This window comes from Leptosomus discolor, chromosome 3, assembly GCF_034619465.1.
Source record: "Leptosomus discolor isolate bLepDis1 chromosome 3, bLepDis1.hap2, whole genome shotgun sequence".
In the NCBI taxonomy this organism is placed as follows: domain Eukaryota; kingdom Metazoa; phylum Chordata; class Aves; order Leptosomiformes; family Leptosomidae; genus Leptosomus; species Leptosomus discolor.
The window spans coordinates 78960592-78984370 of record NC_141393.1 but is presented as its reverse complement, the minus strand read 5'-3'; the positions used below and the strand labels follow the sequence as shown (position 1 = coordinate 78984370).

Sequence of the window (23779 nt, the reverse complement as noted above, 5' to 3'; positions counted from 1 at the left end):
TTGCCTCTGCGGAACCTATTTCACAATAAATGTACATACATATGTCTGGTTTTAGTAGAACAGGAAAATTAGCAAAAGTAATGTGGTGACCGTTTTGTATAAATTATAGGGGCAGAAAAGAGACATCAACTTAGCACAAGTCAGATGATTATTTTAACGTTAATTTCTTACGTTTTGTTTTTGGTGTTACAAAAGACAGTGTAAGTACCCAGTTACAGTTTCTGTTACTTGTGTCCTCTCTTAGGTAAGGTATGTAAATAGTAGAATTATATCGGTAACCTTTAAAAACCCTTTCAGGGTGATCTGTTGAAAGACATCTTGGTTCAAATCAACTGTACTGTTGATTTTCCTGCTGATCTTTCTAAACATTCTAGTTCCTTAGAATCTTTTGATAGTTTGTCTGCTAAAGGTACCTTTTAGAAATTGAGATTTCCCCTTGCTACCCCCAAAATTTCAGTTATAAAGAGAAATAAATACCTTCATTTACTTTTAAAAAACAGAACAGAGAATGAATTCTGTCTGCACATATAGTGGATGGATGTGCCCCCTTAAGAAGCTTTCTCTTACGTTGTCCGCTGGCTTCTGTGGTGATGCTGCTGTTGTACTTCAGGTGTCCATCTTTTCAACGTGTAGGATGTGCTGACTTTCCAGCAGCTTTTATGCCACCATACACATTAATACCCAATTGTAATATTCCCCATCTTTCAGGTCTCTGTTTCTTTAATTTAGAACTAAATAATACAGACAGGTACTTGGCCGTAAGTCTTCTGTAACTAGTATCTCTTGAGGCATTCTGTAAAACTCAGAATGGTTGGATATTCTTTTTTTCTGTAAGGAAAAATGAAGGTGGTGCAGATGTTGCTTGTAGTCTGATTTTTCTTTTTTTTTTTTTTTTTTTGCTACTCAAAACTTAAATTTTTAATCTGTATTTGAAAGCTTTCTCATGCAGACTAATTTTGAAAGTGTCTTTTTCTGGATGTTCAAGCAGGAAGATATAAAAAAAGTCAGGATGGTAGTACATGTAACTGGGAAGATAGCATGAAAAATTGGAGAAGAGTGCAAGTATCTTAGTTATAAAGAAGATAGGAAAAGTATTTGACCAAGGGGTGCTTTAAACAGCCAGGCCTTTAGAAGTAATGAAAGTAGGAAAAATTCCATTAAGCTATGCTACTCTGAATTTCTCAATAATAGTAGCTTCCAAGATTATTTTCAGTTATGTACTCGGAATGAGTTGGCTCTGAATAAACAGATTCAAAAGGGACCATTTAAGTTTTCATCTCAGCTTTATAATTCAAATACTGAGAGGAGCATTTAAAGTCTATTTTAAAACAAACATCTCTTGCCTTGTTTCATACAGTATCTAGACTCAGAAGAATTGAGAATAGAATGACCTCTGTAACTGTAATTCTCTTTAATCATCAGCCTGTCAAAAATGCATGGTTTTAGACTTTCTGCACAGACACTGCAACATTTAGAAATAAGTAAAATTTCTGAATGGTGTAGCTGATCTTTTAAAATTAGTTTTGCAAAAATCAGAAAAAAGCTTTACGTACTACTCAAATGTCTGCAAAAGTGGCTGTTTATATATGATACTAAATGTTATTTTGAACTTGTTTGACAAAACTCAGTCATAATAGTTTTATAGATTTTATCCTTCTTTGCCGACGTTAAGTCCTGTAATCCTTCATGTATTCACGTTAACTTTAGTGGAGTGAAATACGATGTATAAGCATAGGTGGATAGTGCTAACAAGGGTCATATGTTAGAATTGACTTCACAAGTTTTGGTTCTTGGGGTTATAGAGTCTAAACTTTTCCAGCCACTTCAAGGAGTGAGTTTTCATTGATGTGTGCTGCTTCTGTGCAGAAGGAGTAGGAAGTAATAATGCAGCTCAGCCAAATTCTGGCCAGCTTGAAAGTTGTGTATTTCATATATTAGGGAAACAAATAAAAGTGTGTTGTTATCAAAAGTTGGTTTTACAGAGTTATGGTAATTAATGTTAAATGTAGAGGTAAATTTTGTTTTCCCAACTAGTGTTCACGAGGTCTTTTTTTTTTTTTTTTCCCCCACTTTCCTTACTCATTGATTCGTTTCAGTATGAGGACTATCATGTAAGTTGTGAGACATGAAATTCTGTAGTAGCTCTAATACCTTTAAAATATGCAATATGCATTAATATGGTGGTTATTATTTTTACCTGGCATGCTCACTTGTCTCTCTGTTTTTGTATTGTTTTGCTTCATAAGGCTACTGTAATGAAAGTCCTAAATGGAAACCCTTTTTTCTGCACTTTTTCTTTCTCAGAAAAAGACATCTAATCTTTCTGATACTGCCAGTTTTGGCAGTGGAAGTAGTTACATAGATGTGTGTTCTTGTGGTGTCATCATGTGGTTACCTTTGAATTTCTAAAACCCTGCTCGTGTTTAAAAACCAAAAACTCCCCACACATGGAGAGGATTTTGTTTTTCTTTTTACAAAAGAGGGTGGATAACAGACACCAGTTTGTTTTGCCTCTCTGTGGATACTCCTTTCTGACACTTGTCAGTCTTGTGTATTATTTCATTGTGTTAAAACTAAGAAGTGTGGAAGTGTTAGTTTGGCATTATCCCTTCCTACCAGAGCCTTCTACATAATTAAAATGGCAGTGAAATGTTAACTAATACAATCTCTTGAAAAACAGGATGAATACTTGTGGTTTCTGTAGGATTTGGTTTGGTTGGTTGGGGTTGGTTGGTTTGTTTTCGTTAAAGGAAAGAAAAGTCTGTAAACAATCTTGAAACCTACAAAATCCTCACTTTCTTTATCCTTACTAGTAGAACAATGAGCTTGCTACTAGGACTATTGATATTGGTGCCGTTTGAAGCCCCTCCTTACTGTGACATAAGGGTTGATTGATGTTTTCATTTTTATTGTCTCACAGAGTCGGACTGCATTGCACTTACATTGTGTTATGTCTGTAGCTTTGAGTTTTAAATAAGTGGACTATTATGTTTCTGAAGTTAACTATATTAACATTGCTGATTAATTTCTAGCTATCATCATGAAATGTGAAGAAGTGTCTTCTATCTTCTTTTGGTTTTGTTTTTGTTTTGTTTTTTTTGAAGCGGGCCCAAGCTGTTCTTCAGGCAGTGACGGCTGTGCAGGCAACAAACGCTCCCATTAGCGGGACCACTGTCAGTGAGAGTGCAGTGACTCCAGCTCAGAGTCCGGTACTTAGAATAATTATTGACAATATGTACTATCCGGTAACCCTGGATGTTCTTCATCAGGTAAGCCAGATTTCATTTCAACTTGAGCTATGACTGGGAGGAACTCGTGTGTAAACCTTTACAATGTTTTTGGCAGATATTCTCTAAATTTGGTGCTGTATTGAAGATAATCACATTCACAAAGAATAACCAGTTTCAAGCTTTACTGCAATATGGTGATCCAGTAAATGCACAGCAAGCAAAACTAGTAAGTATAGTTCTTTTTTTAAGGCTGGAGACCTTCCTGCACTCTAAATGTGTGTGTAAAATGTTAATATGAGAGTACTGACCATAATAATGTGTTGTACTCCTCTACCACTTGTGTAAATTTTTTGAGATTTAAGAAATAACTGGGAGTTATTATGTAATGTTGTTATATTGCGTAAAATTGGTGTTTAAAGGTACTATGTTTAGGGATACGATCTCTAAAGAATTGTGTACATCTGTAATTTGAACAAACATTTTAATAAGACTGCCCAGAGAAGAAATAATGTGCAAGACTGCAATAGTGAAAATGTCAGCCAGAAGCAAAAATGTAGGATGTAATGTTGATGCATAATTAATTCACTGTAAGGAGCAAATGTAATAAATCATTGGATTACTGTTGGTAGATAATTTCTAAGCATCGAAACAAAGCTATGATTTGTGGATTGCATATAGGTTTGTGAAAGTATTGAATATTAGTATCCTAAAAAATATACATCTAGACTTCATTGTAACCGTAAATGCCCAGAAAAGAGAATGCAGTCTTGCTCATGGGACCAGACTATGAAGAAGCTTTGCAGCAGTGACAGGTGAGAGCAGGATCTTAACTTTTGTTTCATTGAAAACTCTCCTGTCTTAGGTAGGAGAGGCAAGAATTAGAGCAGGATAGAGCCTGTGGATAAATTATGACAAAGATCAAGAGCATGTTATCTAGACCAGATATTTTGAATTAAGCGAAAGGGAGATACTCACATCTGTGGCAATAGGAAAGTTGAACCAAAGAGGAAGGGTAGATTTTTTTTTTTTAATTTATTTTTTTCCCAGAGATAAATGGAATAAATTTATGTTTTCAGACCTTTACATGCAGTCTGGCCTTGTGGAAGGCTGGTTAAAACTGATGTGCTGGTGAAGTGTTTCTTGGCAGCATAGAAAGTGCTTATTGCCTGTAGATGACAGAATAGTTGAGAACTTCAGGAAAAGGTGAAAAGCTTGCACCTTAGATGAAGCTGGCAGTGAATATCTCTTAGGAAAGGAAAGAAAAAAATAGACTTACTTAGTTCTCTGTTTTAAAGAATGACTGTTGAAATAAAGACCTTCAGTAAATGGCAGGGGATGGTAATTTTTATCCTTATCACCAAATGAAATACTGGGTATTGATTAAATAACTGGGAGGTGGTTGAGACAGGGAATCACAAAAAATGAGACATGCTTTTGAAAAACAGGGTGTAAGTTTTCATGCTATTGAGAAAAGTAAAGTTAGCCAGAGTCAAGAAGAATTGCAACTTGATTTATGGTGATCTGCTTTCAGATAATCTACTCCTGAAAAGCAGTCTGGAAGTACTTGTCGATTTGGAGTACAATTTAAAGTGGGAATATCCTTTTCAGCATTGAAAAGTATCAGATACTAGATCATGCCTCAGAGTAGAGGGAGATACAAATATGTCACTGTAATATGTAAAAATCTGCTTGGATGGGATACACCTTTCAGATTTTAAGTAGGTTTAAAATAGTAATACAGAAACTAGATCTTTAACCCACAATTGCTGCAGAAATTGACTGTAGTGATTTAGATTCATATTTGAAACATTTGATAAACAGCTGGATGCTAATGTTGTAATTCAGTCTCAATTCATGTTTGGAAAGATATTTTTTTCAGTAATAGATGTTAATGCTGCTTTTAAAGTTAGTGCTGCATTTTTGAAGCAAAATATGACATCAAGTGATGAATCTTTTGACATTGTTTTTTGAGTCTTACATATATTATCAGAAGATGTAATGGAAACATGACGTCTGAAATGGACTGTAGTGATGTCATAATCATCAGTGTAATTCTAGGAATATATTTAAAGAAGTGACAAAATAACAAAAACATGAGGTGTGTAAAAAGTATGAAAGGAACCTAAGAATCTCTTGCTGTTGTTGGCTTCTGACAAACTGATACTAGCTTGTGGGATACTGTAATGTCATATTTAAAAACAAACAAACAAAAAACCCCAACACTGAGCATGTATTTGTTTCTCCAGTTCTGCAAGTTTTGATTAGGGTGGTTGTTCATTAGTGGTAACTCATGTGTGAGTGACTAAACTTCATTGAATAACGGTGAGTCCTGCATGTACAGTCATCATCAGAGTGATCTTAGAGCCTTAGGGAAAAATTGAAATTGTCTGAGGTTTATAGCTTCATATTTTAACCAATTTATGCAAAAATAGACTAAATGCTAAAAGTAATACCAACTGCAAGAATTGAAGAATGCTAAATTTGAAGGAAGATTTGATTTCACCACTACCATCCCAAGCTAAATAGAGTAAAATAAGTACAGTTCTTATGGTTGAGCTACTATGGTAAAACATGAAGTGCCACCAAAACAAAAATACCTAAAGGAAAGAAAGAGTCAGATGATAGGGAAGAAACCCTTCTGTTAAAATAAATCTGGAAATACAGTAGAAGCAAGAGGCTTTGGTGGCTACGCTTAAGTTGCCACTTAATTTTAAAATTAAAAGCATGGTGAAAGAGTAAAGAAGTTTTCAGTTTGTTTTCCATTAGTTATAACTATGGAAGACAATGGGGAAATTTAATTTTCCACTGGCAGTCTTCACAGGTAATCCCAGTGTGGCCTTAATAGAAATTGAAGACTTATTGAGGAAGTTAAAAAGCAATTTGAAAAACTCAAGTGATGGAAGTACCAAGGAGAGATGCTGTTCATTTGAAGGTTCTGAGAAAACAGTGGCGCTGACAAGAATGTGCAATATGAAGCCTCTAGCCCTGTGGGACCACTTTTGCTATTTGAATGAGCAAGTAGTAAAAAACTGCATTCCTGCTCCGCTTGCTTTGTGAGAAACTCATTTCCTGTAACAGTAGATTATGGCTACACTGATTCGTGTTTCATCACTGCCTTCAGATTAGAGCATTATAGTTTGTTACACCAGCAAGTAAAGGTGAAGACAACAAACTTCAGGTTCTGTGCAGCACAGCAGTCTACCTGTGGGCTGGAGAAAGTACTGAGAATGTGCAGCAGTAGAGTACATTGAACTACTGTGCTTCTAATGAAGCAGAAGATGATGTCCTGGAGATGTCTGTATGCATTTGTTCGGAGATATTCTAAGCATCAAAACCAGCTCAGTTTCGTTGTAGAAGATTGGTAACCTCGGCAGAAGCAGCAACCAAATAGTAGAATACCAGTAATCTGTACCAATACCGTAGAAAGATTAGGGTGCCAGTGTTTCTGTCTGAGCAGCTGGCTTACCCAGAGTGTTGTCTTTGTGTAAATGCAGCGAAAGTACTCTTGCCAAATCTTGGTTATGGACAGTTATTAATGCCTCATCTGTGGAGGATTAACTGCGACTCGTACATGGCGCATGGCAGTCATCTTGACCCAATGTGGGTTAAAAACATCACAAGTCTAACAGAGTTTCTGGTAGAGTTGGCCGGTTGGTCCTTACTTGGCCCACAGGTGATTCAGAGTACCTCTGCAGAGACTGTTGAGGTTTGACTCTACATTCAAGATATCTTCTTCCTAGTTGTTTTGAGTGACAGCTTCAGGGTAGCTCTGCACTGGTAGCAGGCTGCAAGAGTTCTCTGCTAGGCTACGTTGCCTTAAAACCTGTGATAGGAACTTCAGGTAGTTGTTGCCAAAATGGAAAGCAAGGACATCTCCAGATAAAATGTTCAGCTTCAGGGCAATTATCCATAATCATTGCATTAAGGATTTTCAGGCATCTTGAATCCTAAAGAGCACAGTTTGTGCTCGGAAATGAGAAGTAGTGTTCAGGTAAACAGAAGAGTGCTGGATTGTGTCCATTGTATCAGAAAGCCCAGGAAGTGCAGCAACAGTGCTTGTGTCCTGGATTTTCCAGTTTTATAGGAGAGAGTTAAGATATGCAACTGGTCCTTCAGTCAAGGAACTGCACATTAAAAAAAAAATAAAAATTAAAAAATCTTACTTTTGGAGAATGGTGTGTGTTTTACATACGCTTTTTAGCCACAGAAACTTCTCATATCCAAGACACTTGTCTCAAAATAAATTACTTTCATTCAAATGCCTATCTGTAGGATGCACTTGGGACACATCTCTCCCAAGAGATATTTACTATATGACCTTATTTGAGCTGAGTATGTTTTGTAAGGTTGGCTGCTTTTTTTTTTTTTTTTTAATGCCTGAAGCTGTTATGCCCTTCTAAAGATTGTTTCTGGTTTCTCCTGGCTTGTGTGCTTTGGGAAGAGAGAGGGAGTAAGGACTACATTTCTTTTTTTTTTTTTTCCTCTTTATGGGTTTGGAGAGAAGGCAGTGGTTTTGTTGTGTTACCCCTCTCTACTGCGTTTTTCTCTCCACTTTGATTTTGCTTTATCAGACCTTGGTAAATGCTTTCAAGCTGTCCTCATCCTGCAAGAGATCTATTTATGTTCTTGGATCGTCATCTTAGGTGCCTACAGTGCTTGACAAAGAGAGGGGCAAGTACACTATTTGTTGTGGCTTGAAGCCATGTGTCTCCAGAAATACCTGCTAGCTAGATCTCTGGGCTCTATTTCTGAACTGGGAAACAAGAATATCAAAACATCAAATCATTTTCTGTCTTCTGAACTATGTTCTGTTCTGTGTTCTAGGTACTGTATCTGAATTAGCTGAAGAATATTGTAAGTAAGTGGCCTATCTCTTCCTGATTTTGAGAGGGCTGCCTTGACCATCTACTGTAGGGGAGTTTCATTCCCCCAGGAGAAAATACTGTTTATTGAACTCTTCCCTTTTTTTTTTTTTTTTTTCATTGGAACAGTCTCTTGTTTCACCTCTTAATCTGTGGGATCTTAGCCAACAGTTTTCATCTCTTCATCCTCCTGGCTGCTTTGAGCAAAAAGAGAAGGTGGTTTGACATTATTTTTAAGGAACGGGAGAGTATTGCGTTCTGTGGTCAGGCCTCCATTTCGTCGGTATTCTCTTGAACGGTCATTGTCACTGTCTGTGACAGTCATAGCTCTCTGTAAGTGCCAGGCTATTTCTGCTGCTTTCTGTGGTGTAAGGCCTTGCTTGCTTATTCTTGCCTTCAGTGAAAGGTGCTGCCTGGAGACATGAGCAGATCTTGGATTCTTTGCGAATATAACCCTGGTTGTCCAAGGGTCCCATGATACTTGATCGCCTTGATTTGGCATGTTAAGACGCTTTCTAAATATTTTGAATGTTCTTACTGTAGTAGCTGTCTAGGAATACTAGCTTCTTTCCATCCGACTCCAGTATTTTGGAACTGTCATTAGTACTGGGGATTCTGGTTTTCTTTTATTTCTGGTTTGTTGCCTTTCTTAACTGCTGTAGATGATGTAGAACCACACGGCATTCTTAGTTATTAGGAGGCATCTTTGTTCGTTTGGTGTGGGGGTTTTCTTTTTGAATTATATTTTTTGTTGTTGTTAGTGGTGATTTTTTTTCCTCTGCCAAAAACAATCTGACTGGCTGTAGAGAAACTTGTACAGATGATAGTGCTTGCACCGTGGAGCTGAGGTCAGGCACAGGGGAGTGCACTGTGGAGTTGAGTTCGTTGTGTCAGTTCAGGCATGTGCCTCTCTCCTTGGGTTATGTGTCAGCCAGAATTGAGAAAGAGATTTTTGTTTGTTCTTTTAACACTGTTTTCCATTGGTCTTCTGCATGTTCTTACTAGCCGTCTTGTTTGTGTGCTCCTGAATACCACAGCGTGGTTTTTTCAGGAATCTGTCAGCTGACAAGCTCTTGGCAGGAGGTGAGCGGCTCTTCAGAATAATTTTCCCCCTTGGGAAAATCCAAGGGGAGGGTAGTTTTTAGTAAGAAGGGGGAGGGAGGGCAGGGACCTGGAAACGATTCAGTATCGTTACACTCTGTGTCGCGTGGTGACAGAAGTTTTGATACCTGTTGTTGAGGCTTTTAAGCAGTGGGTTTGCTGGCCCAGGCAAGATAAAGAACAATCTTCAGATTTTGTAGAAGGGTCCCATGATACTCAGTCTCCTTGATTTGGCATATGTGTGGTGTGGTACTGTGTCACGTGTGAATGTATGTATAGGTGAATGCTCGAAGAAAGAAGTTTCTTAGTGACTGGAGTTCTTTGAGATGATGCCTGTATGTACATTTGCTAAGAATATGGCTACTGTCTTGTCATTTTTTTTCTCTGGATGTCTATTTGAGAGGAACAGTTTGAGGGTTTGTTGCACATTCCTTTATTGCCATAAAAGGAGGAGATCAGCACACACACGTTCACAGTTGTGACTTTGCATGTGAACAGTTAGCCTTGAGAAAAACCTAGTTGCTGCTAATCTTTCTTGCATTGTATTTGGAGGTGTATGATGCTGCTGGTAGAGGTGAGTGAGTGAGTTGGTGGTTTGTTTTTTTTTTTTTTTCTGGTTTTGATCTGGGGCAAGAAGCCTTTCGCAGAGTGTGACTACAGTGCTTGTTAAGAACCTTTCCGGTTCAGGATGTTCTTTCAGACTGTCTGCGTCCCAACTACAAGGGACTTCTCTTGTGCAGTATTCTTCTGTATGTACTTTTGGTCACTTTGAATTTGTCAGAAAGAGGAGTTTTTGCTCTTTCAGTGTAAGTTTTAGTTACTTATGCGGCTCCCTTTAAACATGAACTACTCTGGAAACTACAAGCACAGGTATATTTTCATTTGCTACAAAGATTTTTATCAACTTAACAGCCTTCTGCCAGCAGTAAATCAGTGTGTCTGCAGACTCCACACAGAGGTGTAATACAAATCTTGATTGCGTTTTAAAGACTTAGAAGTTTGTACCGTGGTCCTGTGATTTGGACAAAGCTAAAGGGTACTGCTTTTTGGTGTCATTCATACTTCGTTTTCTTCATTATGTGCACGGGTAGTTCCGTGCTGGCAATGGCATTGTCTTTGAGAGTGAGTAAGCTCTGGCTGCATAAACTTGGCCTACCTTTAATCCATATCTTAGTGGATTTTAGAAGGTAAGAAGTCTGATTCTCAGTGTATGCTTTTTTAGATGTAAGTGTTCAAGTGATATTCTTTCCCCAAATACCAACAGTAGGAGTCTTGGATTCTGCTTTGCCACTGTGTATAGAAGAGTAGCAAATTCTGTATTCTGTAATGGTGATGCCCCCTGCCCCCAACAATACGGAGTTAATCCTCAGCTGGTATTCTGTGAGTCAGTACAGTAGATTTTGCTTTGCCAGTATTGTAGAGAGCATCGTTTAAGCTGAGTTTTAAGCACAGGAGTTTCTCTTTAATTGTGAACTATTTGTTGAGACAATGTCTAGATTATTGCGTTTCTATGCTTGTTTTTTGTATGATTTTGTTTTCCCGTTACTTGGAATTTCTAATAATACTGACTCGCTTTTTCTTACACATTAACTGCTAATGGTAGTAATTCTTTCAAGTGATTTCATGAGCCCAGGAGATGTCAGCTGTGATAATACATTTTGTAGGAAGGGACAGCCTAGCTGGCCCTGACCTAGCGGAGGGGTGTCTGCAGGATGTTCAGTTTCCAGATGCATCACTGTATGAAAATAGCGATGTTGCTTCAGTATGCAGCAGGCACACTAGGTTCGTGTGGGGCTTGGCTCAAAATAGTAAGTCCTACCAGAACTTGAATGTGTTGGAAAGTGCATTGCAGATGTAACCAAGCTAGCTGTGCAAGAGCTAGCTCAGGACTTGAGGTGGTATATCTCAGTCCAGCATTAATCAAGAAAAACAAAAGATTTGTTTTTTAAGTTTTTGAATGTGTGATTTGTTTGTTTCTTTCACCATGTGTGTATATAACGTCATTTTATATTGAACGTAATGACTTGACGGAAGGGATTAAGTTTCAAGATGAGCTTTATCTTCATTTCCTAGCATTTTTTGAGAATATAGAGGAACTTAGTTGCAAAAGTTTCCATTTTTTTTAATCTCTCCTATTTAGCTGTTAGTGGTTCAAGTGGAAGGAGGGTATGCCCAAAATGTAAATGAAATAAAATCCAGGTATATCAATTTGCCTGGTATGTAATGAAGATGGACAAAACATATATAATTAGACCATTTTAGAGAGTGTTTTCATGGAGTTCTAAGGGGTGTCATGTTAAGAATTTATGTGACTTTCACTGTTCATAGGCATCCTTTCAGAAGTACCAATTAATTGTGAAAGTAGGAATTTTTTTTTAAAAAAAGTGTTAGTAACATTAAAGTAGCATATAAAGTTGCTTTTCTTTCAATTTGGGCACTAATTACGATTAAGGGGAGAAGGAAAACATGCAGGAAAAATATAAATATTCTGCGTTAACATACAGCTGTCTAACATGGTATTTAAGTCTAGATTTTTCAGTTTATTTTCCTTGGGTCAGCTTCCCATGTAAAAGAGTACTTGTTTGATGCTTTTATTATTTTTTTTTTTTCTTTAAGAAATTTATTTGGCATTATGTCTGAATTAAAGCTATACTATGGGATACAGGTTAATTAACTATTTTTCAACAGACTAACTTTTAAGTTTGACTGCATTAAAATGTCTCTTGCCACTCTGGTGCAGAAACAGTTTCTAGGCAAGAGAAGTAAACATGGAGCTTCCTGGAATCATATTAAGAGAGGTTAATGCATTTTAATCTTAATTGGTTTTAAGCTAGACTGTAAGACGGATCAATATCTATACAATGACCTTGAGTTTTTGTTTTGTTTTAAAAAAGTTGTGCAACCAACCTGTATTGTGTATTTTTTAAATAAATTGACTCCCTTTTCCAGGCCTTAGATGGTCAAAATATTTATAATGCTTGCTGTACCCTACGGATTGATTTTTCCAAATTGGTGAATTTGAATGTCAAGTACAACAACGATAAAAGCAGGGACTACACTCGTCCTGATCTTCCATCTGGTGATGGACAGCCAGCGCTGGACCCAGCTATCGCTGCAGCATTTGCAAAGGAGACCTCTCTTCTAGGTATGGTTCTGACATTCTTCGTTTGTATGGCAAAGTCATGGGATGGAAATGTTTATTAGTCCTCCTAACAATTAAAGGCCTTGAATTGCAATAGCGTCCAAAGGCCCATTCACGGTCCAGTCTGTGTTGTGATCTGAATTGTGCTAATGCAATTCTGTTGCCTTTAAAAGTCCTGCATACACGAGTGAAAGGATGCATGACAAAATGAGAAATGTACAAAGTATAAGGAGAAGTCAAGTTAGGCCTACTTTGATTCCCAAATCTCTCCCCCCTCTTTCATACGTTCCTATCAGCTGCTACTGCCCATCTTGCCCACTCTCCCACCCAAGTTTGTTACAGAGACTTAACGTGATTTTCAGGTTTCATTCATGCTAATGTTTAATTGTGGTATCAGATTATGAAGACAATGTTTTGTTGGTTTCCTTCGATGAGGAAAGATTATGCTCTTTGCTTAAAAAAAAAAAAAAAAAAGGTGCTAGTCTGTGGTTTCTGTAAATAAAAGGGAAAAAATCTGTAGTTGCACTTCCAGTACATGTGTTCTAATATCCTGGCAGCTTTTGAGTTCATCAGAAGAAGTAGGTGAAGTGCTCTGAGAAAGATCAGATAAATATATCTTCGGACTAATAGAAAAATAATTAATGCATGCTTTGCGAGAAATTTGTAATTTGATTTTTTTTTTTTTAATTTATCCCAATTCATTGCATAAGTGTCACTCCTACTACTGTCAAGTTGCTGTTCTTTGGTGAGAACACCTTTCAGTCTTCAAAATTTAATAGTACTCATAATCTCATGACTTTTATAAAACATGATTTGTTATGTTGTGATTATTGTTCTTCCCACTTAGACTTTTTTCTCTCATAATTTCCCACTTTTCTTCTAAAGAAGACTTTAAGAACAAAGTAGATTTCATGACTAGTTTTTGTACAGGATGGGCCAACTTGCAGTAAGTCAAAGTTAATGTAGTAAAGAGGGACCTCTGCTCTTAGTGTTACAGAAGTTTGGGGCATTTAGTGAATGAATTTAGTGGGCCCAGGAAAAGGGTGAATACTGTAGTTAAGGCTACTGAGTGCTGTGCTGTATCTGCCCTTTTCTGAAATCGCATTCCGTGAAGGATACATTTCATATCTAGTTGTAAATTCCACACACATCCGTCTTCCACGAATTTTGGAGGGCTCGACTTCACATCCTCCAGTGACTTGCAAAATGGCGTGTCACTTGTAGCTACGGCAGAAGTTTTGGAAAGTAAAAAATACCGTAAGAATCTAAAGTCTCTGAAGCACCTGTAGCTGAAGTTTATTTTCTTTTTTTTTTTCTCTTTTGACTTGCCATCATTTAGAAATTGAATTCTCATTTCATGGAATGATAGGGCAGATGGGTGAGTGTTTCTGAAGAAGTTTGACGCCATAGAGATGAGTGCTGTAGAAACGCCCTCGAGGCAGCTAGTAATTCTTTTGTCAGCAAGTCACGACTAGAGTGTAGACATGGGGCTGCAGTATGAGTAGTAGGGAGGCAAAACCAGAGTAAACAAGCAGCTTATTAATGAGACCCATCATAATAGGTGGTGTAAGGTAGGGATTTAGGAGAGGAGGAACTTAGAGAGTCATGATTTATAAAACAGTGCCAAATGCAGCATTACCTATGTAACTCTGATTCTGATGTTTTCCTGAGTCTTGAGCAGTTGCTTTCCAGTCTCAGGCCTACTAACATATTTCTTTGTGTATAATGCTTATAGTATGCCTCAAATTAACAGGTTTAATTTGCTTGGCACAGTGGAATAACGCTCTGAGGATACTTGGATCATTGTATCACCTTGGATACGTTTAATAACTGAGGTTACTATACTTGGTGTAGCTGTCCAAGTGACTTTAGCTTTAGTGGGCTTTATGTTCCAGCGTTTTAGGCTTGAAAGTCACTTAGATGATTTTGTACTTTGTCTGCAAAACTATGTAAGTTTTCTAGCCTTTTAATTTGAATCACACTCGTTCTTTTATGTATATTAAACGTTTTTGATAGTAAAATTATGAAGATGGCAGTCATATTAGCTAATTATTTTAAATCTCACTCTCTGGATGCCTCTAAATGCCTTGTTTGTCCAAGCGGCAGGAAAATAAAAGATATGACATGAGTAACTGCTTGCAGCCGTGAAACATTTTCACAGCATCAGTGAAGTCAGACATGCTTATTTTGATGACCAGTGGAGATTATATATCATGCTTGATTTTTTGCTCAGTAAAGGCATTCCTTGTTTTGAAAGAGACTTAAGGGAACAGGGTACAATTTCTGACTGCTGGTGGCCAGTTGGGTGGGCTTTGGTGTATCGTAACTCTGCATCGTGTGTCAGATGGGGATGATTATACAGTGATCTTTGTTGTTTGGGTTTGGGTTTTCCTAGGTCCTTTTTTTGGTTAGTTTGTTTTGTTGTGTTTCTTGTTTGGGGTTTTTTTTTTGGGTTTTTTTGGTTTTTCTTTACAGAATTAGAGCTCTAAAGCTGAAAACCTTTACAAAAAGGCTTCATAGTACTGTTGATGCTTTAGCCATTTCGGTAGTCGTCAAAATGGGAATGGTGCTGGTTTAAATATGGAAGAACAGGGTTCTCATTCTGGGCTGCTTACTGTGCAAAAAAAGGCACAAAATGTAAGTGACAAATAAAAAAGAACAAAGGATAGGAAAAAAATCAAAAGCCTAAATGGGCAGTTGTGCCTGCATTTTACAGCTGGATTTTTATTCAGATACTCAAAAGGAGAAGGGTAAGAACACTTAAAAGTTCAGAGTTACAAGATGGAAACTGGAAGCTATGATGTGTGAAATATAGCAGAATGATAGCAGCAACCTTCCTCCTGCTTCTTTCTTTTGTCTTAATATTTTATTTCCTTTTATTTGCTTTTTAGAATTCTTATTTCTGACATGTCGATAAAGATACCTTGAGAGTGCACTCACTCAAGAGTGTCTGCCAAGCCCTATTCACAGGTGGTTCCCAAAGGGCGTGTTTGTCCATGGAAGAGTGGAGCTGCATTTTTTTGCTTAATGTGATGCTCCTCAGGTTCTTTTGCATGCTCAGAAAGAATACCATAAGTTGAACCTGTGGCATTCTTGTTAAAATTCTTGTTGCAGCTGTTGTCTTTTATGTATATAATGAGATCATTAACAGAAAATGTTGTAAGGACTCAGTTCTGACTTTTGCTTATGTTATGCTATTATATGCTGGGTAGTTGTACAACTTGGGATCCATTTTATTGTTGGCTTTTTAACAGTATGCTGTAATTCATATGTCAGAAGTGAGGTTTAGGTTTAACATAATTTTGTGAGTTGAGTTTTAGTGACAAGCTGTGAGTCTTTAGTCTCAGGTGCTTAAATGTGCATTAATACTAAGCCATTACATATCTCAGTCTCCTTCTGGATGGAATTAACCCTTCTTTTCAGTAAATGTAGCTTTATGATGTAGTGTAGTAACACTTACAGCTTCGTAAGCTCCTATGCAGAGATTTTAAAAGAAAGTGCTCTTTCCCCAAACCCATTCAGACTAAGTATAAGAAGCAGGCCAGTAACAAGTACAAAAAGATGGTGGTTACTTGACAGAAAGCCACAAAAAAGGTTCATAACAGGGCTAGGGACTAAACCCAGTTATGTGTACCTGTGTTAAGGTGACTACTCCTACTGCCTGTGGCTTTCACATGTAAGTTCATAATGTATTTTTGGTGTACCTTTAATTTGCCTCTTATTAAAATGGCATTACTAATTTGCATTTCAGAAGTCACGCGAAAAGATACACTGAGGGGGAATAAATAATGTGACGTGTGTTTAAACTTCGATGAGGAAAAAGACCTCAGAAGGCTAGGAAAGAGGTGTATATATTTGTATGTTTTCATTAATATCTGGAAAAAGCAGAAACCTGGTATCTGTATTTGTTGGAAGCTAAAATAAAGTTAGTGACAAAGCTTTCTAATACCGGTTGATCATGTTGCCAAAGTAGCTAACATTTGTAAATGATTTCAAATAAGTCCTCAAATCTTAAACGGTGTGGTGCATGTTAACTAATAATCATAATACAAGTTATTCTTATTTTTATTTATTAAAAAATTTTGACTTAAATCAGAATAGCAGATCAGAATCAGAGCGCAGTGGAGACCTGCAAAACAGCAAGAGTTGTGTTTTCTGTGGGTTTGTAATTTGTCTGACCTTTCCAAGAGATGAGGTCTACGGGTGCTATGTATTAGGTTAGAAGCGTATCAGTCAAATAGATGATCCTAGCCTGCACGCATCATTACTTATTCCTCTGCTGTATCCTCAGCTGTGATGAAATAAGCTGTCAGAAATCTTTGAGACTGTAAATTGGACATCTTTTCAATGAGTCTTGTTATCTCTTGAAAGAAGGAGAAATCACTAATGGACAGAATGGGCTGGTTTCAAACGGATTATCAGAAGCAGATGGTTTATTTTTTTCCCTTTTTTTTTTTCACCTCACATATGAAAAGATAGACACGTTCTCTACGCCCAACTCCCCCAAAAGTTACAGGAGATCTTAAAGAAAAAAAAAATCTTTGAATAAACAGCAGCTGTTTTATACTGAACTATAATAAACAAAAGATTGTAAATAAGAACTACTTAAAATTGCAAATATACTAATATGTAATAATACTTTAACTCCAATTTAGATATTTGTTTAATGTTACAGCTGGAAATATGTTGTTGTGGTTAGGGCTCCCACAGCTTCACCCCTTGCTGTCATCACTGCCTTTCTTTATTAGCACTTTCCACTGATGCCTGTTCTTAAGACTTCTATTAAATTAATCTATTTCAAAGGATAATACTTGACAATATTTTTGTATGAATGTGTTGAATTAATCTTTGTATTTTAACTTCTTCAGTGGGACCAGAGAATGTCCTGTAGAGAGTCTGATGCTATGGCAAGTTTTGCCTTTTAAAGGATGAATTGCTTAGCTGTGCTCTGCCCAACTATGGAAAGAGACGTAAAAACTTCACTAGTTATCTTTAGATCCCTTTATTCCTAAAAAGCTGGACTGGCTTAAAATTTTTAAGGTTAGGGAGAGGTGCCTAGACACACTACAAGATTTGAAATGCTCTGGTATCGTTTAGGCATTTACTAATACCTAAATGATTGCTATTGACCTGGTATGAGGTAAGTTGTTTCCCTTCAGGTGGACATCTGTCACACCTTACTGTCATTCCTCACATTTCTGTCTGTCTGACCTCCGCAGTACCTGAGCGTAAAGAAATGTGACGTTCAATCTGCAATATATGCAATATAAAGCACTTAAAAGTACATTTACAAAATTATTTTTTAGAACAAAGCTAGATTTTTTTAAAGTTGTGTGAGAAATCTGATTTGATTTTCACAGGTTTCCCTCTGTATTACAGTCTGATTTTCGTCATAAACTTCTTCACTTCTTCCACAGGGGTACGTTCTTTAACTGCATCCCTTATTAATTGTTTTTTCTTGAAGGTAAAGCTATATTCTTCAGCTTTAACCCAAGAACAAAACATGCATCATATTTATGTTAGGTTTTTTTCTCACTATTAATATATGTAGGTGTATAGTAACACACTTTCACACAAAATGGATTTTGAGGAACGAGATTGCTGAGCTTGGGCTAGCAGTGCTCCATCTAATTTCATATCCTTTCTCTGACAGCTACCGTTACTTCTGCGTGCTGTGATGGAAGACCCAGCGCAGCCCCCCTAACAGATGACCCTACAGTAGCTTACCGGGGGGGTGCTTTCCTAACCCCCAGCTAGCTGGTGCTCGCCTTACGCGATGAAGCACATTATATGTCACTTTATTGCCTGCTCAGTGTAACTGACGATTGTTTCCATAGGCTGCCTAGTACAGTCTCAAATCTATTAAGTGCTTTTGCAGGATCGAAGGGAAAAAGACAAGATAGGGGTTTCCTTTCTTTTTATGTATTAGTCAGTCCCACAAATGCCACGTATAATGCAGTAAAAGATCATATTTGTTGCCTTTTGATTCAAGTACCTTGTGACATGAGAGATGATTAGAATTGTCATTGCTCAGAACTTTCTATCCCTCAGTTTTGACCCCTGAATACTAGCATTTTTAATCTTTTAAACTTTATTGGAAAGCATTCCGTATCTTTAATTTCCTTTCTTGGAACACGTACTGTTTTTTCTTTCATATGTGCTTTGACAGGAAATGACCAGAAAATGTTTTTCAGTGCTTGATCAGTAATGCTGTTAAGCACTATGGCAAAGTAGTGATGGATGCCTGCTTCCCTTCAAGGGGTCATTTGTCCAGCCAAACAAAATCTCTCTCTCTCTCTTTTTAAAAGTTTATTCGTTTTTCACAAATTTGTGTAACAAAACATAAATAAAGAGTTGGAATGAAGGTAGGGATTTCTTCTAGGAAATGTAAAAAAAAAAAAAATAAAAAGAAATTGTAACCTTGCTTACTCCCCCCCCTTCTGTTCCTCTGTGTGTTCCCTTTTGATACTCAATGTGGGATTATTTTATTTAAATCAATGGTTGAATATATTTACTATTATCTGGTTGGTATTTGGGCATTGACTGAAACTGAAGAATTTTTCTCCTTTGACTTCGTTTAAAATAAAACTTAATATGTGAAGGAAAGTAGTCTTGGGTACGTAGTGTAAAGGTTGTGTTTAGCCTGTCTACCTGGCATACTGGAAGAGTCATCAAAAGTTGTTTTAGTTTAGCATGATCATATAAACATTAGAAATTTTGCCAAAATACTGAAATCTGAGAACCCAGTTGCAGTAGAAGGAAAGAAAATACCAAGGTTGCGTATCTTCGTTGGGTTTTTTTACACATTTTGCTATGTCAGTGCCCTTTTACTGAACTCTGTAAAACGTGCAAATGACGTTTTGATCAAATGTGGTCAAGCTGTTCCTATGTAAGCTATGTATCACAAGAGACACAAGATCACAAGAACCTTTCACCGATCCTGGGAGTAGCACACTCGCCTAGTCCCCCAGTGACTTGACCAGGCAAAACCAGGAGGTCTCTATGGGACCTGAGTTTCCTTGGAAGAAGAAAAATTAAACCACAGCTGAAGGTTTAGCTAAGGGTAACATGCTTCTTCAGAGAATTGGATTACCAAAGCCACAGAGCATCATCAGTGGTGCTACCTTCAATCTTGAACTTAGCAGATTGCTGTTGCCTCACCTCACTTACACTAAGGCTCTGAGAGATACGGGGGCCTTTTCACGTGACCAGCTCTAGTGTTGTATATTTATCCGAAGCATCAAGTTGAAGTGGGGAATGCCCCCCCAGGGGTGATGGAAAACAAGGGTGTAACAATGCAGAGAGCACAACTAGTGTTAATTCTTACTGATTTGATCAACATATACGTTAGACCGTTTTGATCAACTAGACACTTCAAGCATCTTGGAGTACAGTGGAAACTTTGGGTGCACAAGAATGTTTGTTTGAAGAAAAGTGCTTTTTACGCTGCATCCCTTCTTTAAGGACTTGGTCTGAACCAAACCAGGTTTTTTTTTTTCACATTTCTCTTCCTTACGTTAATGTAACAGCCCTTTGGATGAACAGTGGAATGGTCTGCTTTGTAGAGGGTTGTATGCAGCACTTGTACTGATATAGGTACTTTTTGTTTAAACGACTTGTGTGTGTTTCGTAAAATATGCTTTATTTTAAAATTAGGGCTTCCTGTTGCAGCTGTTCCAGGAGCTTTGAGTCCTTTGGCTATTCCAAATGCTGCTGCTGCAGCTGCCGCTGCTGCTGCTGGCCGTGTGGGAATGCCTGGAGTTTCAGCTGGTGGCAATACAGTCCTCCTGGTTAGCAATTTAAATGAAGAGGTCAGTGAAACAGTTTTGCCTTTTTTCCCCTCTTTAGTCACACTTCATTTGTCAGTATTTTATAATTTCTTTGTGTTTGGCCTCTTACATGTGGATTTTAAGCTCACAGTATTTTTGCTGTTGTGGTTTTTTTTTTTTTAATAATCCCCTAAAGTTAATTTTAAAGCCATTGTTGTTAAATACTTTTGTTTTCCCAGGTAGCTAACAACTTAAAATGTCCTTTGATAGTCGGCTACCTATTTTTTCTAAGAAAAATGTGGTAACTACTGCATGTTTGACATTTGAATTGAGAGCTTTATTTTTACAAAATAGCAGCTATGCGTTCTTTTGCAATTATAATCACATAAACTAGAATTTCTGTTTTGTTTCTTCTAATTGTTTGCTGTTTCATTTCATGCTTGTATCTCACATTTAAGGTCTTAATTTATGTGAACTACTCTAACACATTTTTCTTTGAAGGTTCTCCCAAAGATCTTGACGAGGCACTCTTCCAGTCTCTCTTAGTAATTTTTTTCTTTGCAGTTACTCATTTGTCTTTAAAACTAATAATTAAAAAATGGTGGCAAAGCATTTTCACCTTAACTGTATCTTTCTTGCTAACTCTGAAATCTAAAGGGGTTTATTTAATTTTGCATTTTTACTGTCCTTTACATTTATTTTGATGGCTGTGAAAGCTGGTATGAAATGTGGGAAGTCTGTATCAGTCTAGCTGTTCCATTTTTAACTGGCCTCTGTCACTGTAAATCATTAAGCTTTTTTTATCATCTGGTACTATTTTGTCATCCATGGTCTTGCATGTTAAAATGTTTTAGGTCAGAGTGCCATTTTGAAAGATTTTTTGCCTGCATTTCATAACCAGCCATGCTTACGCAGTTAAAGTTCAAAGTTTAAAATTTCTATTGCATGCTTTTTTTTTTTTAATTTATTTTCCTGTTGAGATGAAATGCTGTAGTTTACTCTTGATATGAATGTACTTTACCCATATTTGTCTTGGGTGACTACATTTTACTCAGTTTTTCTTGTACAGTACATAAACCAACCATTTTCTGACCAAATTCCTGCATTTCCTATGTACTGACCTATATTTTATTTTTTTTTTGTTCCCCACTTCCTTATTTTTTTTCTTCTGCATTGCTGTATTCCCTTCCCCATTTCATCCTTTTCCCTTTGTGTTCAACTTCCCTTTCCTTGTCTTTACCCAAATTCCCATGCCCTTCCCTGTCTTACCCTTCTCCTCGTCTTTGTCTACGTACCCTGTCTTCATTCCCTATGTTCATGCTTCTGTGCTTGAACAAAATGTTCCTCGGACCAACTTGCCCCAATTAACCGCCTTGAAACCATGATCCATGACCACCTCACCATTCTGCGGGAACCACCCTTCGTTATGGATGATCTGTTCATCTCCGCTCTTCCTCGACTCTTCTCTCTTCTTGTCTTACGCTGCTTGCTCTTCTCTCCTTCTAAAGATGGTTACGCCCCAAAGTCTGTTTACCCTCTTCGGTATGTTATTGTTAGCACTATACTTTTATTATTGATTTGATTTTGTTTGGTTTTTTGTTGGTTTGGTTTTTTTTTTTTTGTTTCACCTTGATTCTTATTTGTAGCTAGCACTTTGGCTTAAAGTTGAATAGTAAATCTTTTGCTATTTTTCTTTTGCTGTTTAAAACTCTCCATAGACACAGATTTTCTTTTAATGCATGCTAATATATTTTGCATGGTCTTTAATTTAATATCATTCACATAGCTTTGAGGGTTTATCAGAAATTGTTCTTTTCAAAATTCACTATTCAAAATCTTTATCTCCTTTATTCATTTGTGAGAGTGTTGAGTTTGAGTGAGTGATCTTGTTGCTGTCTGAATGTTCCATTGATATGTCAAAAATGTATTACTTAGGTGACTGGCTTTAAAATGAACTTTTTCTTTTGGGTTACCTTTTGACTTTGAAAAGGTGTTTATGGTGATGTGCAGCGTGTGAAGATTTTATACAATAAGAAAGACAGTGCTCTTATACAGATGGCTGATGGAAACCAGTCACAGCTGGGTAAGATTAGTTTTCTGTTTATATTCCTGTTAGTCTGAGTACTTGAAATTACGCTGTGTAAAATCAGGTGAACTAAGCATGTTTACATTTGTCAGTTTGTCTTGTATCCTGGTTGCCTGCAAGATCCAGAGTCTTAGTGCATGCCGTTGTATTCTAGAAGGTCTGCACAATATCCTACATGAATTCAGCAGCTGAATCACGTGTGATGATCTTTAACTAAAATTAAATACTCTTGTAAATTCTGCAGACCTAGTCCTTGATTGCAGTCTTTTAGCACAGAGACCCTTGGATTTGCTTGGGTGTTTTGCTTGTTTGCTTGTGTGATGTACCACAAACTACTGAAAAGCGACGCTGAACTAAATAAACTTCTCGTCCTTTTCAGCCATGAGCCATCTTAATGGACAAAAAATGTACGGAAAGATCATTCGAGTTACCCTTTCTAAACATCAGACAGTACAACTACCTCGAGAGGGACTTGACGACCAAGGGCTGACTAAAGATTTTGGTAATTCACCTCTGCATCGCTTCAAGAAACCTGGTTCAAAAAACTTTCAAAATATATTCCCTCCTTCTGCAACACTTCATCTATCCAATATTCCGTAAGTGTCGGCTGTCATCAAGTAGTATTAATGTGAACCCAACACCCTGAATTGACTAACAGCTTCTGGCTTATGCTTATTTTCTTTCTGTCTGTAGACCATCAGTAGCAGAAGAGGATCTACGCACATTGTTTGCTAACACTGGAGGCACTGTGAAAGCATTTAAATTTTTTCAGTAAGTCACTTTTCTGTACACAGCCCTAACAAAAGACTGCCTAAGCGCGTTTTTGCAGCGTGTCTTAAGGCACAAGTGCGTAGAGGGTAACAAACATTAGGGGCAACCTCTGTAGTGTTCGAGTTCCTAATGCCGTTATTTTGTTTCAGAAGAGATCACAAGATGGCACTTCTTCAGATGTCAACAGTAGAAGAAGCTATTCAGGCTTTGATTGATCTTCACAATTACAATCTGGGAGAAAATCACCATCTGAGAGTTTCTTTCTCTAAGTCGACTATTTAAAATGGCGGATTAAAAATGAGGGTGTATTGCATTGTTTGGTGTTGTCACCTATTGACTGTTCAGGAAAGTGGGGACCAGAGTTTGTCGTCTTTTTTTTATTTTTCTTTTTCATGCTGTTATCATTCCTTGGTTGTTTTAAAAAATAAAAAGAAGTTTAAAAAGCAGTGATGCGAACTGCTGTTGTTCAACTGTTGTTTAGGTAATCCGTCATTTTGTTTAAAAGATTTCAAGTTAATACCACAGTTTTTCAACTTAGTTGACGTACGTGCCTTAAAAAGGAAAACTAGTACTGCTGGATTTGCATCACTAGTAAAAAGCAAATTTGGTTGTTTGGGGCACATTGTTACATGATAACTTAAATATGTTTAGGCAGGGGTGTGTAAAAAGGTTAAGCTTTTGGTTCTCCTGCTTGATAGATTCCTTTATCTGCTGGCTTGTCACTTACTTTTCTTTTTGATTGGGTAAGATGCGTTACGCTGAAAGAGTCAGATGACGTTACTTGGTTTCTGCTACTTTTTGCTTTGTGCTGTTTTTTA

General features: G+C 37.2%; 1 protein-coding gene across 7 annotated transcripts in view; it reads left to right on the top strand.

The window, feature by feature from the left end:
• The window catches only part of PTBP2 (polypyrimidine tract binding protein 2), a 51418-nt gene extending 28011 nt beyond the window's left edge, over positions 1–23407 (top strand). For 2 of the 7 annotated variants that reach the window (XM_086463524.1, XM_086463529.1), the window contains 9 exons: positions 3105–3269; positions 3346–3456; positions 12143–12338; positions 20007–20146; positions 21613–21646; positions 22095–22187; positions 22570–22786; positions 22884–22961; positions 23114–23407. In XM_086463524.1, the coding sequence (XP_086319650.1) occupies positions 3105–3269; positions 3346–3456; positions 12143–12338; positions 20007–20146; positions 21613–21646; positions 22095–22187; positions 22570–22786; positions 22884–22961; positions 23114–23243 (1164 nt within the window). In that variant the 3' untranslated portion in view covers positions 23244–23407. Of the gene's footprint in view, positions 1–2096; positions 2112–3104; positions 3270–3345; positions 3457–12142; positions 12339–19991; positions 20147–21612; positions 21647–22094; positions 22188–22569; positions 22787–22883; positions 22962–23110 lie in introns of all 7 variants that reach the window. The other 5 variants (XM_086463523.1, XM_086463527.1, XM_086463525.1 and 2 more) reach the window with 4 other exon arrangements.
• Positions 23408–23779: the final 372 nt, after the last annotated feature.